This window comes from Rhodnius prolixus, unplaced genomic scaffold (genome assembly GCF_049639745.1).
Source record: "Rhodnius prolixus isolate KJV_2025 unplaced genomic scaffold, Rpr scaffold_1, whole genome shotgun sequence".
Classification (NCBI taxonomy): Eukaryota; Metazoa; Arthropoda; class Insecta; order Hemiptera; family Reduviidae; genus Rhodnius; species Rhodnius prolixus.
In genome coordinates, this window is record NW_027411581.1 from 65699644 (window position 1) to 65721132 (window position 21489).

At 32.8% G+C, this 21489-nt stretch overlaps 1 protein-coding gene and 1 long non-coding RNA gene across 3 annotated transcripts in view; one reads left to right on the top strand and one right to left on the bottom strand.

Moving 5' to 3' along the window:
- Nucleotides 1-273: 273 nt before the first annotated feature.
- The window catches only part of FASN1 (Fatty acid synthase 1), a 44943-nt gene continuing 23727 nt past the window's right edge, over nt 274-21489 (bottom strand). For both annotated transcript variants that reach the window (XM_074112570.1, XM_074112569.1), the window contains exons 3-38: nt 19044-19196; nt 18764-18937; nt 18429-18629; nt 16536-16774; nt 16216-16449; nt 15887-16078; nt 15668-15796; nt 14990-15217; nt 14711-14900; nt 14396-14625; nt 14131-14310; nt 13284-13408; nt 13022-13166; nt 12823-12939; nt 12547-12655; nt 12201-12452; nt 11183-11350; nt 10922-11076; nt 10672-10833; nt 10288-10590; nt 9705-9904; nt 9366-9602; nt 8979-9102; nt 8714-8890; nt 8425-8604; nt 8140-8338; nt 7867-8053; nt 7633-7781; nt 6599-6846; nt 6234-6479; nt 5408-5645; nt 4463-4734; nt 2938-3159; nt 2581-2844; nt 959-1198; nt 274-839 (exon numbers count right to left, since the gene is read on the bottom strand). In XM_074112570.1, coding sequence (XP_073968671.1) covers nt 729-839; nt 959-1198; nt 2581-2844; nt 2938-3159; nt 4463-4734; nt 5408-5645; nt 6234-6479; nt 6599-6846; nt 7633-7781; nt 7867-8053; nt 8140-8338; nt 8425-8604; nt 8714-8890; nt 8979-9102; nt 9366-9602; nt 9705-9904; nt 10288-10590; nt 10672-10833; nt 10922-11076; nt 11183-11350; nt 12201-12452; nt 12547-12655; nt 12823-12939; nt 13022-13166; nt 13284-13408; nt 14131-14310; nt 14396-14625; nt 14711-14900; nt 14990-15217; nt 15668-15796; nt 15887-16078; nt 16216-16449; nt 16536-16774; nt 18429-18629; nt 18764-18937; nt 19044-19196 — 6980 coding nt within the window. In that variant the 3' untranslated portion in view covers nt 274-728. The remainder of the gene's footprint in view (nt 840-958; nt 1199-2580; nt 2845-2937; nt 3160-4462; nt 4735-5407; nt 5646-6233; nt 6480-6598; nt 6847-7632; nt 7782-7866; nt 8054-8139; nt 8339-8424; nt 8605-8713; nt 8891-8978; nt 9103-9365; nt 9603-9704; nt 9905-10287; nt 10591-10671; nt 10834-10921; nt 11077-11182; nt 11351-12200; nt 12453-12546; nt 12656-12822; nt 12940-13021; nt 13167-13283; nt 13409-14130; nt 14311-14395; nt 14626-14710; nt 14901-14989; nt 15218-15667; nt 15797-15886; nt 16079-16215; nt 16450-16535; nt 16775-18428; nt 18630-18763; nt 18938-19043; nt 19197-21489) is intronic.
- LOC141446158 (uncharacterized) lies at nt 11640-21418 on the top strand. The gene is made up of 3 exons (XR_012453557.1): nt 11640-11836; nt 18401-18638; nt 21051-21418. It is a non-coding gene; the product is annotated as an uncharacterized lncRNA (long non-coding RNA).

Genomic DNA, 21489 nt, shown 5'->3' on the forward strand with positions numbered 1-21489 from the left:
TTAAAGCAAAAAAGTTCGTATTTATTGATGACCGCACCTCGATATTCCCACCAAAAATCAACTGTTATTTGTGTTTCTTCACATAGACTTGATTCATTCCAGTGAAATTTTTTCATTGTAAATAAAATATTGTCAAAAACATTCATCAACTTACCGGTGCTTACAAAACATTGATTCTTAATTAGAAGAAAAACAAAAAATAGAATTAGCAAGAAATGTGTAGAAGATTTGTTTTTGGTAATGTTTAAAAAACATTTAGGAAGAAAAGAAAAATCAAATTTTAATTTTATTATAAACTTCACAATCGCCATATTTCTTTGTACATTATTATCACAAAAAATTGGATTATTTTTTTTAATTTTCAAAAAAAAAAAGATTAAATGCTTTTACGAGACTTATGTCTACAAATATACATCATTTACATGGTTAATGTAGTTATTATACCAATACAAAAAAAAAAATATATATCCATATTCTTATGGACAATTAAAGTAAATAAATTAAAACTATATTTCACCCTTGAAAGACTAAAATTTACAACAAAAATGCATCATTTCCAAAATAATAAAAAGTATAATAATTATGTACAATATAATTATTAGAAAAAAGAAAGAAAAAAAAATGTACAACAAAAAGAAATATTAATTTAGGAAAATTACCGACGTGTAAAGCGGAAGAGATTCTTTGGGACCATTATCATGAAATTAAAAGAAATTCTCCAAAAGCTTTCAATGAAGTACAGAAGACATAATTTGTGCTAAAGATTCGCCACTTTCACCGCTGAGAAATCCTCGGTGAGTGCCTTTGAGCGAGTGAATTAATACTGATTGCTTACAGAACTAAAAAAAATACAGAAAAAAAAAAAGTTAATAGCGTTCAAATTATACATTTATCTTTTTGATTTACAAAATTAAAGACGGAGAATGTAGAAGATGAAAAACAATATCTATTTATTTACCTTAGTTAATCCATAATCCCTCTCTCCTGTTGTAAAATTATCTTCTGCTTTTATTAAAGTTACTTGGCCCTTAAAAGTATCTAATGGTTGGTATTTGTCAGCAGCAACTAATTTCTTATAAAATGAAAAAGCAGCATCTGATATATCTTCAACATCATAGCCAGTCAATGGTTTCAATCTTTCTGAACATAATTTCAAACGTGATTCCAAATCTGGTAGTGCTTTTAGTTCTTCTTTTGTCTGGAAAATTGAAGTGAAAACGCATATGACTTTTAGACTACTAATTTCTTAGTTATTTCTTACGATTCTTAAATTTTTTTTTCTCGTAACTCCGAATATTAGAGTCATATATAATTATTATCAAAAATTGTAAAGTTTATAATACCGTATATGATACAGTGATGCTATCTTACAAGAAAGCATATCCCCAAATTTCCCGAATACGATAATTTCTTTGAAAACTCATCTTAAGCTACATAACCTAACCATCTTTAACATTTTACACAAGAAATAGGAGATTTAGGCATATTTCGAAATTTTGCAATACGAAATTATTATTTTTTTTTTTTTATTTAATAATAATTACTAAAAATAGATCGTACATGATACAGTGATGCAGTATAAACAAGAAAGCATATCCCCCAACTTTTTCCCGAATACGATAATTTCTTTGAAAACACGACTTAAGCTGCATAACCATCTTTAACATTACACAAGAAATAGGAGATTATATTTAGAAATTTTGCCATAAGATTTTTTTTTTTTTTTTTTAAATTGACAATTTTAAAAATTACTACTAATACGTTGGTAGGGAAGGGATTAGCTGAGTGGTTAGCGAGCTGGACTCCCACGCGGAGGTCCCGGGTTCGAATCCAGCTGCTGACCCTTAGATTTTCTCTTCCTAGGAGCTTCTTACAGCTCACTGTCCGGTGATGGACAGTGTTGTCTGTAACGAGAGAACACTGTCCGGAGGCCGGCAGTGCACTGAAAAAAGCTCCGGGCGCCAATAACCATAGATGTTGACGCGCCTTAAATCATAAAAAAAAAAAAAAAAAAAAAAAAAAAAAAATACGTTGGTAGTACTGTCACAGTACATAAATCCTTGTCAGTTTGTGTCTTCTTGAAAAGAAAATAATCAGTTGGAATCTTTGAAAAATGTCACCACATTTGCGAATTCTTGAGTAGAGCTTACGAAAAGAAAACAACATTATTTCGTAAGTACATTCTAAAATATCAAGAGTAGCCCTCAGCTAGTATAACCTTCACTTAAAAAATAAAATCACCTTATAAGTTTAAAACCTTTTCGCTTCTATTGGTTTGTGTTTTTGTGTCGCTTAAACACATTAACATTAAAAATGTTAATATTTGTTTTTATATTATATTTTTATATTGCTAACTACTGGGATATTAGTGCCTCACTAAAAAACTCTATTGGGGACATATACATATGTCCCAATGTTTTCGATAGTCTATCGATTTTTCTTTCGATGTTTTTTCTATCGATATTTTCTTTCGATGTTTCTTTAGAAACATCTTTCGATGTTTTCGACACTCTTAAAGTTTATAATACACTTTTCGCTTTTTAATTACCATACTTAGCATAGAATCTCAAGCATCCTTACCTTGTTATAGTGTTCAACTCCGGTAAACAAACTGACGAAATATGCAAAAGCATCAGCTTCATCGGCAGTTTCATTTTTGCTTTTCGCCAGCTTTCTATAATGTTCAGTTTGTGTAAGAACATATTCTGGCGAACCATCCAACAATAAAAGTGTACATTTCTCTTTTAGCGATTCTAATTGTAATGCCATTTCAAAGGCTACCGCAGCTCCAAATGAATAACCACTTATATTATATGGACCGCTAGGTTGTACTTTTTGTATTTCCTGTAAAGTAAATAGAATATACAAAAAAAATTACTAATCCGTAACTATATATAATTGGTACATTTTATAGATGTTTTTGATGGATTTACAAACTTTGACGTAATATTCTGCTAGATCTTGGATAGATGATAAGGGAGCTGTATTTGTACACTGTAGACCCCAGACGGTGCATTGTAGCCTTGACACTAATTCTGATAGACTTGAAATCACACCTTCAATTGGATGTACAATAAAGAGTACATTTTTATTTTTAAAATCTTCCTTCATTTTAATTAGAGTTTTGTTCGGCATTAGTGTTTTATCTTGAAAATGTACCTGCAAAAAATGTTTTTGTCCCATTATTACAGCTGCTTAGGCCCCAAAAACACGTGGCTCCCATCTCTTACTTCTTAACCATCATTTTTAGGGCACAATCGCTAATCATCATTATTATTATATTCATTTAAGGAGCGACTAACATCTAAAGTCAACGGTACCCGAAGCTATTTTCAGTACACTGCCACCCTCTGTCCTCTCGTTACAGGCAATCACCGGACTGTGAGTTTAAGAAGCTCCTAGGAGGCGTAAACCTAGAGGACGGCGGCTGAATTCGAACCGAGGATCTCCGCGTGGGTAATGCAGCAGATTATTTTTAAATTTCATTTTAATTTTACTACTTCTTTAATCAGTTAAGCGTGGAATTTAGTTTGAACCCCCCCCCCCCCACACACACAGTGTGAGGAATTAAAATCAGTATCAATGACGAGTATATGTCGTCGAACGCAGGGCAAAACAACCAAAAGTTTACAATAGTCGTAATATAGTCACTGCAAGCGACTTTTTCTGCAATCTCTGGGGGTTTACAGATTACAGACAGAGCATTCTGTGCTCATTCCAAAATCTTGCACCGCTTCTTCACGCATGCATTGCTCCTAGTTAACTAGGGACGCAAGAGCTTTTAAAAGGAAGAAAAAAGGCTTTGTATTCTGTGCAAAATGAAATTATGCTCGTACTGAGGTCTGAACCTCTGTCTAAGGTAAAAACGCCATTGCACAAGGATTGAGAGCTTCTATTTGTGTGCGTAATTCCCAATCTCTACTGCGGAGACCAAACATGTACCAACCACTTATCATTTGGCTGGCTCCCACCGCAGTTCTATTGGGTAAGATAAAGGGAAATATCCCACCAAATAATATTCTTATTGTATTTTATTAAAATTTCGAGTTTTTATAGTTAATGGCAATTTTATATTTCGGGAAGGGATTAGCTATGAGGTTAGTATACTGGACTCCCACGCGGAGGTCCCGGGTTCGAATCCAGCAGCTGACCCTTAGATTTTCTCTTCCTAGGAGCTTCTTACAGCTCACTGTCCGGTGATGGACAGTGTTGTCTGTAACGAGAGAACACTGTCCGGAGGCCGGCAGTGCACTGGAAAAAGCTCCGGGCGCTAATGACCTCAGCTGTTGATGCGCCAAAAAAAAAAATTATATTTTTCACGAGTATACACGTCGAACGCACACCGTAATAGTGATTTGGTTTGACGTGTACATACATGTCCAAACACGTCCAACTGGTTAAAAGTCGTACTTTTTTTCTCCCCCAAGAACATTGACAGAATAATAAAAAATATTTTACTCACTAAAACATCACCGTTGGTTAGCTTCCCATTCATTAGCACTGGTTCTTTTTGTTCATCAGGTTTGGATTCAGCATCTGCACTTTGGGGCTGAGACGTGGTTGAAGCATCAAGACCAGTTAATTTATCAAATGTTAACGTTCTTATTTCAGCAGCGCTCAATACAATGTCGTAATTTCTTTCTAAAGTCTGTTTAATCTCAGCTCCCATTAATGAATCCATTCCTAAATCGGCTAGGGAGGTATGAGCATTCACGGATTTCACTTCTTTGATACCTTTTGCAAGAAAAAAAAATTACTAGAAAATTATTGTTACAGAAAAAGACTGTTTTGTAAATAAAGTAATGTTAGCTAGCTGCAGGTTTTTCCCGTTTGTTCCCTGCATTCTTTATCCTATATATCTTAACCTTTCTACTAGCACTTGTTAAGAAGGACACAATGTTCTGTACACTGACACTTCGTATATTTATTTTATTTTTGTGTACATATTTATATTCTATCCGGTAGGACAGTTGTATAAAGGGTTGATCGTCAAAAACTGCATGAAAAAGCGTAACGTTGAAAAACACCCAACTTTGACAATTTTTTTCTCTTTTTCTATTAAAGATAAAATTCCCAATTTTTTTTTAAAATTTAGGGCAAATCCTCCTTTATGACTGTATTTTTTTTTTTTTTGCAACAACATAATTTAAATTGACTTCGAGAAATACGTTGCTGCAAATGAGCAAAAACCTCATTTTCAGAAAATCTTCTTGTTGTTACCTTTTTTGAAAACAACGTAGTGCCTAAACGCTTGAACCGATTCTCATGAATGAGGTGTCATTCGATTCAGAATTTTATGTAGATGTGTCTTTTGGGGCGGGGGGCACGACGCTGTACATCAAATGGGAGAGGAGTTAGCCCCATGTATGTGTTATAATCAATTCTATAAACAATATTAGCTATATACCCAAGATATTCTTGACAGTATCCACCAAGCTGATCTGATTCTTGTCCTGTGCCTTTCTTTTTTCAGCCAATACCATACTCGAGACAACTGGATGCAATTGCTGTAGAAATACATCCATTGTGTTCATGACAGAGGTAATCCTCTGCGGGAGAGTACCAGCGACTTCCATATCGTTGTCACCTTTTAGACTTTCAATTACAAGTCCGACGTCGCCGATTGCACCCCATTGTATGGCCATCTGTAGATAAATTCATTTATTAATCATAATAACCCATCCTCTTTTCCAAAAAAAAATCCAGTCATTAAAATTGTTCTTGCAGTAGTGGAATTTAAGCAACGTATTTAAACCCTCCTTTATAATAAATTGGGCAACAAACTGCAAAATTTTGCACAAATTGGTCCTATAGAAGATTCTCTAATCACACCTAGAAATGTTCTTAATCCAATTATTCTCAAAAGAGAAAAAAAAAGTTTCAAACAAAAGTTTGAGTACGTACCACCATGAGTACAATTTTGGTACCTAGTACAAAGAACGTTGTTTCGAGTCATTTGTGAGAAAAATGTTCAAAAAGTAAAAAAAAGTAAAGCAAAACAAAACAAAAATCTACCCAATAAAATGGAACTTTCAGAAAGCTGGATTTTGATTGGCACTTTGCAAATCACCTTCCCCCTGATAGGGCCAAATTTAAATATAAGTAAACAGCTGACTGCAATATTTAATTTATGAGATATTTTATTCGAAACACAGTCAAAACACACGGACCAACTTTTTCCAGATGCAAGAGGTACCTCAAAATAGATATTTAAAGAAAAAAAAAAAACTTACTCCAGGCAATCCTTCAGATTGTCTTGCTTCACAAATTCTTTCCATAGCAGAATTTGCCATACCGTAGTTAGTTTGACCAGCGTTACCTCGACCACACGAAACCGAAGAGAAGACCACGAAATAGTCCAACTGTGGACAGAGAACTCTACTTTCTCTGTCCAATGAAATTGTAGTATCTACTTTTGCATTGCAAACGGTTTCGAATTTCTTGGCGTCTTGATTTTCAAAAAATGCATCTCGTAAAACCTGAAGATAAAATTTTAAAGACATGTTACGTTTAATTTTTTTTTTTAAATGTCAATTTACATTAATCATGAGTACCAATTATTCTACTATCAAGAATTAAATAATTTAATCTCACTTACAGCAGCCAAATTGAAGATACCACCAACAGGTGCTAGCGCATTGGTTTCATTCAACAATCTTCTAGCACCTTCAGAAGTGGCTGGATTTTCTTTGGTTACATTAACCCTAAATCCTTTCTCTTTCCATCGCCGCAAGCAAAGACTCTGATAACCATTTGTAACCCCAGATCTTGAAACTAATACAATATTTTTAGCCCCTCGGCTTAAAAGCCATTCCGTTAATTCTAAACCTAATCCACCAAGTCCGCCTGGAATTTTTTTTAAAAAAATTATAATTAATTCATTTTTTATAAAAAAGAAATTTGGGAACAAGTAAGTTTTTTTTATTGCTTCTTTTAACTCTTTGAGGCACACGATTTTAAAGAAAATAACAGCCCTAGTTGCAAAGAATTTCTTTTATTATAAAAAAATGGAAATAAACATTCATTTCCATTATCTTACATATGTAATCATCTCTCTCAAATAATCATCACTCTCGAAATACGAAAAAAAGAAAAGAAAAAATTAATACCATTTCAATAGTCCTTTTTCTCAGTGTGAGACACTGGTATTGTATAATACCACTATGCAACTAATGCTTTATATGATGTTCATTCAAACACTACTTTTTACCAAAACAAAGCGGAACTTTGCAGATAGTACAGCACTGTCCTTCAGCGCACTCTTCCTTGAAATGTTTAAGTCCATGTTTTGACCCGATTTTTTATAAACAATATATGAATTAACAACAGCTGCATCCAAATAATAGAACAGTATGCGGTGCCACCATTTTTTACTATCGGTCAAGTTTATAATAAATATAAAAACATTTCCACTTATTTACGCATTTACCATTGGTGCATAGCACTGCCAACTGAATGAACAACTTTAAATAACATATTAAGCTGTATGTATCAATAACTTTTCGAGGTGGGTTAAAATATAACCCACCATGCAGCAAAAGCTAAGCAAAAGGTGGGATAGTTTTTAACCCACCTAGCCGCAAAGAGATAAAATCCTTTATAATACAAAGCTTCAGGGATCCTAATACTCACCAACGATTAAGTAAGATTTATCAGGATTCATATACGTCCTTGGTACTGCTGGGACTAGATTTGTGGCAGGATTTTTCACTACTGGAATTCCCTCATCGTCTCTAATTTTCAAAAGAACTTTACCAATATGTTTGCCACTAGCCATAAATCTGCAAGAGCAAACATGGAACTTTTAAGAATTTACTAAGGTAGACTTTAAAAAACTTAAAGTTATTTACAATAATTATAACCAACCTAAATGATTGTTCAACCTGTTGATGGTTGAAAGTAGTAGAAGGAAGTGGTCGTACTGCTCCTGAGGAAATGCCTTCTTTAATTAGTTTTACAACTTCCATTTTCTCTTCGCTTTCACTTCCTGCTTCAAATAATGAATCCAATAAAATTCCATTGATTGTAGTGTTCTTTAAAAGTACGGCCATGCCTGCAGGGGAAAAAACCGTTAGAAATGAATCTTTCAAAATTGATGTACGAGAGAAAACATCAATCAAGTAGCATTCATACACTTACCAAGTGGTGTATTGTTTGATAGATCAACTTTTCCAATCTCTAAGAAACGTCCATGCTTGGCCAGGCATCTTACAGAAGCTTGTAGCTTATCTTCAGCTAAAGAATTCAATACTACGTCAACTCCTCGTCCTGTAGTCTTTTCCAAGACTAATTGTTCAAAAGATGTATCTCGAGAGTTACCAATATGGGAAGGATTCAACTAAGAAAAATAGAAAAAAATGAAAAGAATAAGTCTAATTTTCAAACATTTCAAAGTATCATTTTTTGTTTTAAATTAGAAGGTACCTTAGGGAAAGTTTTTGTAAGAAAATCCCTTTTCTGTTGGGAACCAACGGTTGTAAAAACAGTACAGCCCATGTGCAGAGCAATTGAAATGGCAGCTTGACCAACTCCACCAGTACCAGCATGAATCAATACACTTTCACCCCGTTTCAGTCTACCACGAACTATGAGCGCATAGTAACTCTGCAGAGAGAAAAGAATTTTTTAAAAAAAGTACAATAAAATGATTTTTAAATACGTAATTAATGGAGTCCCCCATTATTATTATATGGTGACATGTAATTCAACTTACAGTTGCATAAACAACAGGAACTGTAGCCGCTTGTTCCATTGTCCAATCAGCAGGTATATTCCAGAGGAAAATTGGATCAGCTAATACGGAAGTAGCTAAACCGCAAGCTTCTAAAATACCCATCACGCGATTACCTTTAGAGTCTCTACCAGCAAATTCCAGGCCCAGAATACATTCCTAGAAAATTTATACGTGAGTATGAAAAAGTACGCTCAATTTCATTATGTAAATAAAAATTATTTTAAAAACCAAAAAAAAAGATCACCTTGCCAGCTAGATCACCAGGAAGAGCATCAGGAGGAAGTTTTCCAGAAGCTAACATAATATCACGGAAGTTCAGAGGAGCATAATAGACGGTACACAACTCTTTGTTTACATCGTGCTCTGGCCTGAAATTATACACAAAATAATAATGTGTACGATGTGAATGGGGTGGAAAAAACACTTTAGAATTTTCTTTATTTTATTTTCACTTAAAGCACTGCGTTAAAAAAAAAGGTATTGAATCAAGCAAAATCGATTTTGATATTTTGTCGATTGTGAAATTACTAATTTATCACTGATCATGTCAGCATTGCCTAGCAGATGATGACTTGCGATCGATACTCTAGATCGATATATATATTTTTTTTAAATACTCTTTATTACTTACCGATAAAACGATAATGGACCTTCAATCCATTTCAAGCTAGAAAGATCACCACGAGTTAATGTGTTGATAAACGCATGTTCAACATTCAATAATCTTTCTCCTTCGCAAATATTTAAATATCTGTAACTACCCCATTCATTATCTCTTAAAATGTTTACGACAAGTCCTTTCTTAAAATGATCTTTATGTTCAGTCACAGTAAAAGTTTTAGCAGTTAGTGAATCAATGAAAGCACAGCTAAAAAGAACAAAAAATACGGTAAGTTTTACTGAAAATAAATAAAACAATTCGAAGAACTTCTAATTATTGAAAGATAAAAAATAAACAAACAAAGCTAACCTAAAATGTTCGCCACCGGGTTCTTGTTTCAGACAATTGAACATACCAAGGATACCACATTTACGATCTTTTTCGGATACAATTAAATATTTTTGATGATTTTTTTCAGCATCTTTTAAAGCTTCTTTTACATTTTCAATCCAATCAAAATTATTTTGGCTGATTTTTAGTACTTTTGGAACTACCCAATCATCTGCAACCTGCGAAATAATAAATAGGAATTTTTTTTTGTGCAGGTTATAATGATAATTGATAATTCATTATCAATTAACTAAATTATTTAATACTTAATCGATTACTTTTGGATTTTTTTTTTTAAATTGTTTCCAACTATTTTCTTTAGAATGTTTTTATTCTCATTGCACTAGTGAGGGTCAACAACAACTTTTAAATGTGAAATTTTTCTATGGCACTTGGAATTGGGAATAAGTTTTCTTCACACCAATGTATGTACCATTAAAGTATAATATAAGATACTCTGAGTGTTTCATACTTTATACTTTGTATTATTTCTATTAATTTATTGACAATATTTTTGATTTTCACTGATTAAAACTATAACTTAAAGAAAACCTGTAATTACCTTCCTTAAAAGAAATAGTATCTTCTTCTCTAATGGTAGTTTAGATATGATACACAGACCAAATTGTTTAATGTAATTCTTTTTAATTTCTTCAACTTCTTCAGTGAGAAGAAATCCATTTTCTTTTACAGAATTAAGAACTTTTACAAAGTTTTCATTACTAGCAAGTCCTACACCAACAACTAGATGTGAACTTTCTGGAAAGTCTTCAACATTCATGTCTTTCTTCAACGTTTTAGCACCTATCTGTTCTGCTAATGTAATATAATTTTCCACAGTTGGAGCTACTATTGTCAAGTCAGCCTTAAAATTAAAAAAAAAAATTATAAATCTCTTATTTTGTTTTGCGAAATATATAATTATATTCTAAGATCAAATACCCACTGAAGTTTGCGGTTGAGATTCCAGAATGTTCACCACTAGTGGCGCTACCAGCTGTTCAGGTTGCCTGTTATTTGCAACTTCGAAAACTTTTACTTTTCTTGTATTTGAATTTTCCAAAACAATTTGCATAGCTACATTTACAGCTTCCTCCACAGCCATTACCTAGAATTAATTTTGATTTTTGATTAGAAGTAATGTTTAATTTAATGTCGTAGCAGGAAAATAGGTGGCTATAAGCAAACAATTTTACCTTTTTCAACAGATACGGTGTAAAGCTGTATTGTTCCCATTTTGGATCAGCCTGTACTTGTTGCCTCCTTGGTGCCAAACTATCCTTCATTCCACGGATTTCTACGCCACCAGATTTAACAATGCCAACATTTTTGTGCATCTGCACTTCAACACCTAAAATTTAAAATTTTGATATATGCTTATTTTTTTTACTGATCTTTCTACAAAATATTTTATTTTCACTTCATAGGACAAATCAAAATTCTGCAATGAATGTCACCTTTTCCAGGGCTAACTACTGATAAATGATGTACTGGATCAATTACAACTCGTTGCAATCTTGTAGGTAGGTATAATCCTCGGGCGTTCTTCTGAATTAAGGAAAATTGTAACATGGTATCCATAAAGCTAACCCAATTTTCTGACCATTCCAATTCGCCAACTGCACCTAATTTAGGGAAAAAAAAAATTAAACATAACATGCATTATTTAAAGTTATAGAAAATAAACAATGTATGTTTGGTTTTTGTCTTTTTGTTTTGTTGGATTGAAATTTTGTAAATGTTTTAATGTTTTTAAAAAAATAAAACTTTTTCCGACCGGTTATGGTTGTTTTATTTATATTAGAGCTTTCAGTTAAGGTGAAACCATCTTCAGTGTAAGTTTCTGTATTAGATTTCTATATAAAAATCGATATCTATATAAAAATCGATATCTATATAAAAATCGATATCTATATAAAAATCGATATAGTGTTTATATATCAGTTTCTATATTTCTATAAACCATCTATAGTTTTAGATTAGGAAAACAAATTCTTACAACTGATTGTAGAAATTAATATAAAGGTTTTTAATAATTTAAGACTACCAAATATTTGTAGCTTGAAAAGTCCTGGAAGACACAAATTATGATTCTGTTTTAATATTGAAATGTGAGTATAGTTTTAAATGATTTCTTAGAAGCGAAGGTTATTTTTACATAAAAATTAAGTAATGTAATACATTTTTGTTTTGTTTTTAAGTCTGGCTGTACGTCCAACTTCAGATCGTAGATAGAAGCAGATAGCAAACATACTTAATTTACATTTTTCATTTGTTTTCTTGATAAATAGATCTTTTCATAATAGATTTTACTAATTGCAGAAAATATTTTTAAATAAGATCAGGAGTGGTTTTAAAGCCAAATTTAAGCATCAATTGTGGCTTCCAATAGACAACTAATTTCTGTAAGATCTGTAAACAGTGTCATGGTTTATGTGTGTGTGTATCAGCGGAAGTACGCCAGTGAATACCAACCACAATTGTCAGCACCAAGAATGCCATTGAAAAGTCCTGAATATTCATATCCTCTAAGTCTAAGATCTCTATAAATGTGTTGTTTAGACAATGGCAAATTTTGGCTATCTAGCACAGGTTTACTCAAATTTAAACCATCTTTTTGGATGCCTTCTGATTTGCTTATTCTGCCACGAACAACAACAGCACCACTTTCACAGATTTCAAATTCTCCAGAACCATCGAATATATTGACTAAAAATCTTGCTGATCCTGAACAGAAAAATAAAAATTATACTTGTTAAACAATTAAACGTCCAGGAAAAACAATAAATTCTAAGTCTATGATTATAGTACACTAATTTACCATCTTTGGACAAAATAGTAGCCCTCAAAATATGAACATCTTCTAATAATACTGGTAATTCTTCTGGAGCTTTTTGATTGATTTTAGCAAATGCTCTCCATGCTAGAGTCTAGAATAAATAGTAATAAAATTAAAAGTACAAATCTTTTAAAAACGGGGGAAAAATTATGGTAATTGCTGGCAAAAATTTTATTCATTTTATTATTGAAATCTAAAGCAATAAAATTTTGCCAACGAGGGCACAGCTGAAACCATTGAACACAAAACAAAGCCTACCAAATATCCTGTAGCTGGATAAAGGACACGTCCATCAATCTTGTGTCCAACAACGTACGCATCTGCTTCGTTAGCTGTGTTCACTTCAATTATAGCTTCACCCGATCTAGAGCCACCCTAAATCAAAAGAATAAAACTATTCATGCCAGTTATATGAAATTTAAGTTTATAATGCATTTTTAAATGAAAATAAACGAACCCGCCCACTAAAATCGGCCACACTCCATTCCGTAGAGTGATCCCATTCAACTAATGAACTTAACATAGGAGTACCACGAGCAACCGGATAGGTGCTGGGTCGGTGGAACACACTCAGATTGGGATTCAGACCAAGAGTGTACAACCTATAAAACATTAAATGATTTAATTCATAATTTAAATCAAGTTAGGCCATTAATGGCACAGAAAGATGCTGGCTGTACCAAGGTAATAATCTTCGATCTAGTAAAATATTAACTTACTTTCCAACATTTGATAGTAGATAGGACATTTCATCAGTAGCTCCTTTTCTGACCAGACCAATATTAACACAACTTTTAGGCACGGTTCTTTTCAGTATAGCTTGCAGCAGGCAATGTGGTGCTATCTAAGATTTTAGAATATGGTATTATTAATTTATTATTATTAGTGACATAGTTTAGCTTTATGCTCTAAGGCTAAAGCTGCCAAAAATAGTTATAAAATAAAAAGAAGAAAACATTGCTTTTATTAGTACTTTCATAATAACTTAATCGTACAAATGCAATAAATGAAGCCTGAACGTTCAAAAATTATACCAAAGGCTTTTCACAGCCTCCTACGCATGCGCACTTGACAACTCCAATTGTTACTTTAAATTTAAAAGCTCTGCTAGAGTCCAGAGTCCAGTTCATTAGCGATTTCCAGACTAGCCCATTTCCCGAATTTCATGTTTAATTATTTTTTTTTTGTTTTGTTTGTGCGTAAATAATAGTCATTATTTTGACTTCCATAAAAATTAATTTATTACAAGCGTTTCTTTTATAGTCTAGCATGTCCTCATGATCTGTGTTTTATTATTACGAATCAGGTAAGTCCAATATTCAGAGGGGTTCGTTAGGAGAGGTTTTACAAATACAAAATTGATCATTCACTCCGGTTTAGCCTACCCCCAGCTGAAATTACCACGCTATGCTGCTGAAGAGCTGTGCAGGATTTTTGTACTATAAATTTAAATTGGGTGTTGATTTTAAATAATATTGAAAAATAAATAATAACTAATTGCGAAAGGGAACAAAAGCTTTGAATTGTATTTTTAATAAAAATTCATTTAAATCTATCCAAATTTACCTCAATAACTATAGCATCTTCAGGGATGTGTAAAGATGCTTCATGGAAGAGTACGGGAGACAGTAAGTTATTAACATGATAAGCTGCTGAAGAATAAGCAGCCAGCTGTGAAGACCATCCAGATTCTGGAATTGAGGAACTGATCCATTTTCGGCTACGTGGTTTTGCCACAGGAATTATCTGGAAAATTGACAATTTTTTTTAGATAATAATAATAAAAAATACGAACACTTCTTACAAATCCAAACATGACAAAATAACTGACCCTTTCGAGATTTGATCTTAATTTTGGTGCAGCATCTGCAATATATTTTGAATGGAAGGCTACATTCGAACTGTTCACTTTTTTAGCAAATATTCCTTCTTCTTTCAATTTTTCTACAAATTCGTCTATCACATCAACTGGTCCAGACACAGTTACAGATTCTGCACCATTGTGACAGGCAGCATAAGCGTTCGGTGGAACACGAGCCTTTGCTTCTTCCCAGCTTAGAGCTAAACAGAAGTTATACAGGTTATACTATGTTTATTTTTGTTCATTGTTTACGTCTTTAATTTATTTTTTTTAAGTACTCCTCACCAACGGCAGCCATTGCTCCCGGTTGAAGAGAAGAATCAAGAATACTCTTCCCTCTCCAATAAGCTGCTAAAATTGTTTGCTCGGCGGTAAAAGCACCATCCGCATAAGCACAACCAAGTTCTCCTGCAGAATGACCAAGAATACCATCCGGAGATACTCCTAGCGCAGTTAACAAATCAACCAAAGCTATCTAAAAAAATTTGAAAAAGTATATAATAGTCATTTGTATTATTCCTGGATATTTATTGATTCTTTTACACTATTTTTATAATAAATTACCTGGACTGCGGCAATTGAGACGAAACAATGAAGTATGTTGTCAAAATCAGAATCAGACCCGTGGTATATAAGATCCAGTAGGTTTACGCCTTCATTTTTAAGAACAGCAGCACAATGATGTATAGCTTTAGAGAACGGCTCCAGGCACATAAAAGCTCGACCCATGCCTGCCCATTGAGAGCCCATCCCAGAAAAGACGTACCATATTTGGGATTTTGTACTTCCTTCCTGTAAATTGAATTATTTATATTTAATTAATTATTATTCATGATTTACATCCCAAAATTCATTTGAAGGGTTTCATCTCCAACGACGATCAGGATAAGTCGTTTAATTCAAAGTACTGAATACAGTTCCAAGTCCGTAAGTCCAGACAGGAGCATGATAGGGGATATGTGCCCTTTCTTGCTAGCCAGTTTTGATTGTCAAGTAGCCTTATTGAGTATTCAGTAACTCTGGATGAGTTCAAGTCGTTTGAGACTGGTGGGTGGATTACAGGTGAGTAATTTGTCAAGGTTAAGTCTAATTCATCGTATGTTATCTCAACATTAGAGAAGGGCTAACAAATTGCCTAACTTTGATTTTCAGCAGGTTACTCAATACTCTTTTAAAATTAACTGTAATTATTACTCTCTTTTTTTTGCAACAACCTAGTTCTATAAATATCTTAAGATTTACCGAAATTTCCTTTGTCGGTTTATCAGCCCCTAATACAGTGTATCCTCGGCAATTATGACCAGCGATATTCTGCTTATGGATATCATGGATTAACGTTATGAAGTCATCATCTCTGGGCGTATTTTCAATCTGACCAAAAAAAAAAAAAAAAGAATTAATAAACTCTTAATTACAGAATTACGTTTAATGAAAAACGAATATTGTGCATAATAAAATTACCTTAGTGAGAAATGAATCAACTGCCTCGTAAGTTCTTCCGGATACAGCCACCAGTCTTGGAATATTATCTTTAACTGGAGTAGATTTTGGCTTTGGGTTAGATCTTAATATTAGATGGACGTTAGCGCCGCCGAAACCAAAAGAATTGATTGCAGCGATTCCTCCATTCCAATCCCAGTTTTTGTCCACAACCTTTAAAATGAGGGGGGAAAAACTAGTGAAAAACATTCGTACGACTATTTCTTAAACAGTTCTAGTTATCCTAGTTTAGTCGAGGGAAAATTAAAAATTTGAAACAACAACCAAACAGAATCTACATTTTATAATACCTGTAATCTGCCATCACTAAGAGCAGGTATCTCTTGATTGGGCTGTTTAAAATGAAGATTAGCTGGTATCGTATTAGTTTCCATGGCTACTAAAACTTTAGCCAAAGAACAGAGACCAGATGCTGGCTCACTGTGTCCCATGTTGGACTTCACAGAACCAATGAGCAATGGTCCATGATTTCTTCCTTTACAGAAAACCTCTGCTATTGAATTCACTTCTTGAGGATCTCCTACCTGAAATAGAAAATATTCATTTGTAAATTGTATATATTAGAAAAATGAAGAAACAATGAGCAACTTTTAAAACTCATATTACTCACTTTTGTTCCAGTCCCATGGGCTTCAATGTACACTACCTCAGCTGGATTCATTCCAGCCTTTTCAAATACACTTAAAATAAGATCCTTTTGTACTTTACCGGATGGAAAGGTTATGCCTTGCTCTTTATTCCCATCTGTGTTCGTACCAGTGTTAATAACGGTAGCGTAAACTCTTTTGGCGTTACTCACTTTCTGAAGTAATGTCACTACACAAGCTTCCGCCCTCACATAACCGTTACCTGGAATCAAATGTTTAAAGATGCTTGTTTTTTAATGGCAAAATTTAGCCATGACATTTCCAAATTTTGAAATCATATTGATTCGCTAGTTAATTACGAAGAATATAGCTTATTAAAGTTATATTTGAAAATAGCAAACAATTTGGTCACCAAAAATATGTTAATTTTAGAGTACATATTGTAGTAATATCTTTAAACCTATCTGATCACTTCACAGAACAAGGTTATAGACAAGTTTAAATGACGTTTTTGATATGAGATATAAAATAAAAATACTTCTTTATTAATTACAAGGAGTCACAAAATAGTATTTTAATTTCACTAAGCGAGAGAGTAGAAGATACGCCGGCACTGTGGGGCTAAATAGAATAAAACATCCTTACTGATATCAGTAGAACTTTACTTTTGCACAGCAATTAAAGGGCGCGTATTTACATAAATCAAGAAAATATTATTGAATAAAGCAGCTTACAGATATAGAATTAAAAGAATAATACATATATTTAAAAAATACATTTAATTAACTAGTCACAACAGGCGAGAAGTGTTAGAGCGCGAAAATAATAATTATTATGTTTATGAGTTCGATTCCCGGTCTTATTATTTAATGTTAGTTAAAAGAAATTCCGCCTACGATTGCGCCACGACACCTAATTTGGTAGTTGGACGTAAAATAATAAAATGGCCGACCAAGACTTGTTAAGATTCTGAAAGAGAAGTGATTTGACTTATTTATTAATTATATTTTTTTAAATAATTATTAATAATGCAAATTTGATTGGATGACATTATTTAGTAGTACAATTTAAACATGTGTATGCATATAATATGAATAACAAAGACGTGAAATAATCACGTAATGTCATACAATAAGATTTATTCATTTAATTTTAAGTTAATAATTATTTAGACGACGTCAGAGCCCACAGGTGCTGGAATAAATTTTAGTATTTATATAAAGATCTATACAACAGGTTTGAAGAAAATAGGGATAACCCAAAATAAATATTAATAAAATGCTAAGGCGATTGCCACATTACAGCTGAAATCTACTTTTTTTGGCTTATATTTGTAAATAATATTAAATAACATCGAATGAGTCAATTATATTATTAAACGACAGACTTTTTATAAAAAAAAAATTTTTTTTTTGAAGTCGCTAATACAAAAATTACTAGTACATGTGAATACGATGTATTGTAGATATGTAAAAAAACAAATGGCCGGACAAAAAAAATAAATTTGGAGGCCCCCTCCCAATGGAGGTAACCACAGATTATTTTTAATTTTCTGTGAGAATTGTCGGTTATGATGATAGAGGACAGTTTTTATGTTGTAACTGGGTTAATATTGACAAATGTGGATTTTTTTTTTTCTTTGTGGCGCGATGTTATTAGCTGGTTGACAAAATGGAATTTTAAGGTCGGTGTGGAAGGTTATATTTGAAATTTATTGCAGTAGGTAGCACAGGCTATTTTACGAAGGACTTTCGGACTATCAACAAATAAATAATCTAATTATTTCACCTTTTTTTTAAATTTTGTATCTAAATAATTTGATTTCAAAAGTTTGATTTAAGTCTATTTTAAAAAACTTAACCAAGCTGTTTTATTATTATTATTATAGCAATATTTTGTTCGCTGGCAGTACTTACCGGAAGCATCAAATGCTTTACATGCTCCATCGGGACTTAACATGCTTAATCTGTGAAACTGTAAAGATTCATTTGGTTTTAATAGAAGATTCACCCCACCAACAATGGCAGCATCACATTCACCGTTGCGCATAGCTGTAACCGCTTGGTGGAAAGCAAGCATTGAACTTGAACAGGCAGTGTCAATGGCAAAACTTGGTCCTGAAATATGTAAGTAATTTAATGAAGAAATTATTAAAGGAACTGTACGAATTTTACTAAGTGCTGTTTAAAACCTAAACAAAAAAATTTGAAAATTATAATTCTAATTTTAGTTTGTAAATAATATTATTTACCTTTAAAATCAAAAGTAAAAGAAATTCTATTTGGAAACATTGCTCTGGCGCAACCAGTCAGACCGTAACCGTTCACTCTCTCGGATTCCAAAGTCCAGTATTCGCCAGATTCACTTGCTGAGGCGCCAATGAATACACCAGTTCTACTGCCTCGCATCTCATTGGGATTTAGTCCTAAAAATTATTAAATATTTTCATTTTATTGGCTGTAACTGTTCACCTATTATTTTTCACAAAAACAAATGATTTAAACCATTCCGTATTATAATATAAAACCTACCAGCATCTATTAAAGCTTCATACGTAGCTTCAAGTAGCATCCTTAATTGTGGATCCATTACTTCCGCTTGTTTTGCATGGACACCAAAAAAACTTGCGTCAAATTTCGATAGATCCTTAATTTTTCCCGTTCTTGCTGGCAGCCCATTTAATCCTGTCAAATAAATAATTAAATTATTTTTAGTCCACAACAATTTGAGCTGCATGTTGGAGAAAAATTCATGGATACGCCCGGAGCTTTTTACGGTGCGCATCGGTTTCAGGACAGTGATCTCTCGTCCATAACTGGGCAAAGAGCTGAGAAAGAAGCTGCAAGGAAAACACCAGCAGCTCAATTCGAACCCGCAATCTTCCCGTAGGAAACCCACTGAGCTTAATCCTTTCCCAAGGCTTTGCTGACATTTCTTTATAATCATTTCATTTATTTATTCGTCTCCCACAGAGAAGAACTGAAGATACACCAAGGGATCACACTCCTTACCAACTCTTCACCTTTAACATGGCTGGAATCTTCGAGAATCTAACCAAAAGAAAGGTTTTTCTCAGCTTCTTTTCAAATTTGGCAGCCTCTCTAGATTTTATTTTTTTATTTTTTTTTTTTGATGATTTAAGGCGCGTCCACATCTAAGGTTATTGGCGCCCGGAGCTTTCTTCAGTGCATTACCGGCCTCCGGGCAGTGTTCTCTTGTTACAAAAAACACTGTCCGGTGATGGACAGTGAGCTGTAAGCAGCTCCTAGGAAGAGAAAATCTAAGGGCCCGCAGCTGGATTCGAACCCGGGACCTCCGCGTGGAAATCCAATACGCGAAACCGCATAGCTAATCCTTTCCCTAGACGAATTTATAAATCTGCCTCTGACGGATTTGAGAAGATAATAAAATGGGACTGGTAAGTTTTTCCATCGGATTGAATAGGCTGATCATCTTTCCAGTTACCAATCAACCAAAAATGTTTTACTTCTATCACCAATTCTCCAGATTTTTGGGTTCTTTTATCCTAGAAAATTTCACGCTTACAGCTGGAAACTATCCTACCATAACAGGTTGATTCTAATACACATAATTGACTTTATTTTTCAATGAATGACCAGCTTACATTTATACTAGGGCGATGTTTATTGAAAGCTTTTTTTTTAAGGCAGCCATACAGTAACAATATTTTATTTACATACTAATGTAAACATACATATGTAACGTGATCTGCATAATTATAGAGAAGTCGATCGATCCAAGTTAGAGAAAGACCACTAAAAATGTATACAATTACATTTTTTTAATTTAAAGTAAATTGAAAATTACCCTATCTCGTAGAATTTGATGATTGGGTTTTAAATGTTTGTTAAACAATCTTTTACAAATGCCTAAACCATTAAATATAATTAGTTCCAACGAAACAAACTGTATTTAAAAGAGAAAATGAAATAAATAATGAAATACTCTATAAATTATTTGCTAAAGAATCTGTGGTAGTAACATATGTTGGGCTGCTGGAATCCTCTAAGATTATCTAGTTCAATAGTTAAGCCACAAAACACAAATATCTAAAAAGTTTCATGCTAAAAATAATTTAGCAGATTAATAGAAAACCAAGCGATTAAAACGTTTAAGGATTCATTAATGAATATTAACAAAAAACAAAACAAAACAAAACCAACAAAGAACCTTCCCCAGAATAAAAGAACAAGGCAGAAACAAAGAATTATTATTATTGCATAACCTTCTTTCACAGAACCTTCTTTCATCACAGAACCCTCAAATGTCTTTTTCGTACAATAATAATTCTTAAGGCTCTAAACTCATTTAACTTAAAGTTCAAATTTTTGAATACCCAGTGTTGTAACGTCAACAATTAAAAAAAAATAAAATTAAAAAAAAAGTGTGTTCGTAGCTATTACTTTTTTAGTATTAATTTACTATAAATTATAGACTTGCCACTTTTGAGTTTTATTTGTCTTGTTTTAAACAATCTTTAATTAATTTTAATTACCCTCAACTTCTTCACATTTTAGTTTGCAGATACTCCACGAATAAACAGGAAGATTTATTCTCTGTCAAAAAGTCAATATCAATTACAGTAAACACTATATTTTATCAATTATCATTTGTATTATTAAATGTTAAGTGTGCTCAACTCAAGAGTAAGGTGTATCTTAATTTACAGTTTTAATCTTAAGTTTAATGTTGTTATTATTTGCTAAAATTGTATCTTCGAGCTGAAAAGATTTCTCATCACATGTATAATATTTATGTACTTGTTTTTTCTCTCTCTTGTAATTCATTAGATAAGGTGTAATTCATTAGAGAGCTCAATTTCTTCTTAAAGTACTTATCTTTTAACAATAGACATAAACTCTCAACATTATACATTTTTCTTGCATACATGACATTGCTTTATTATATAAAATTCACTTTATAGTGTGTTTTTCTTTCTCAGAAATCATTAAAAAA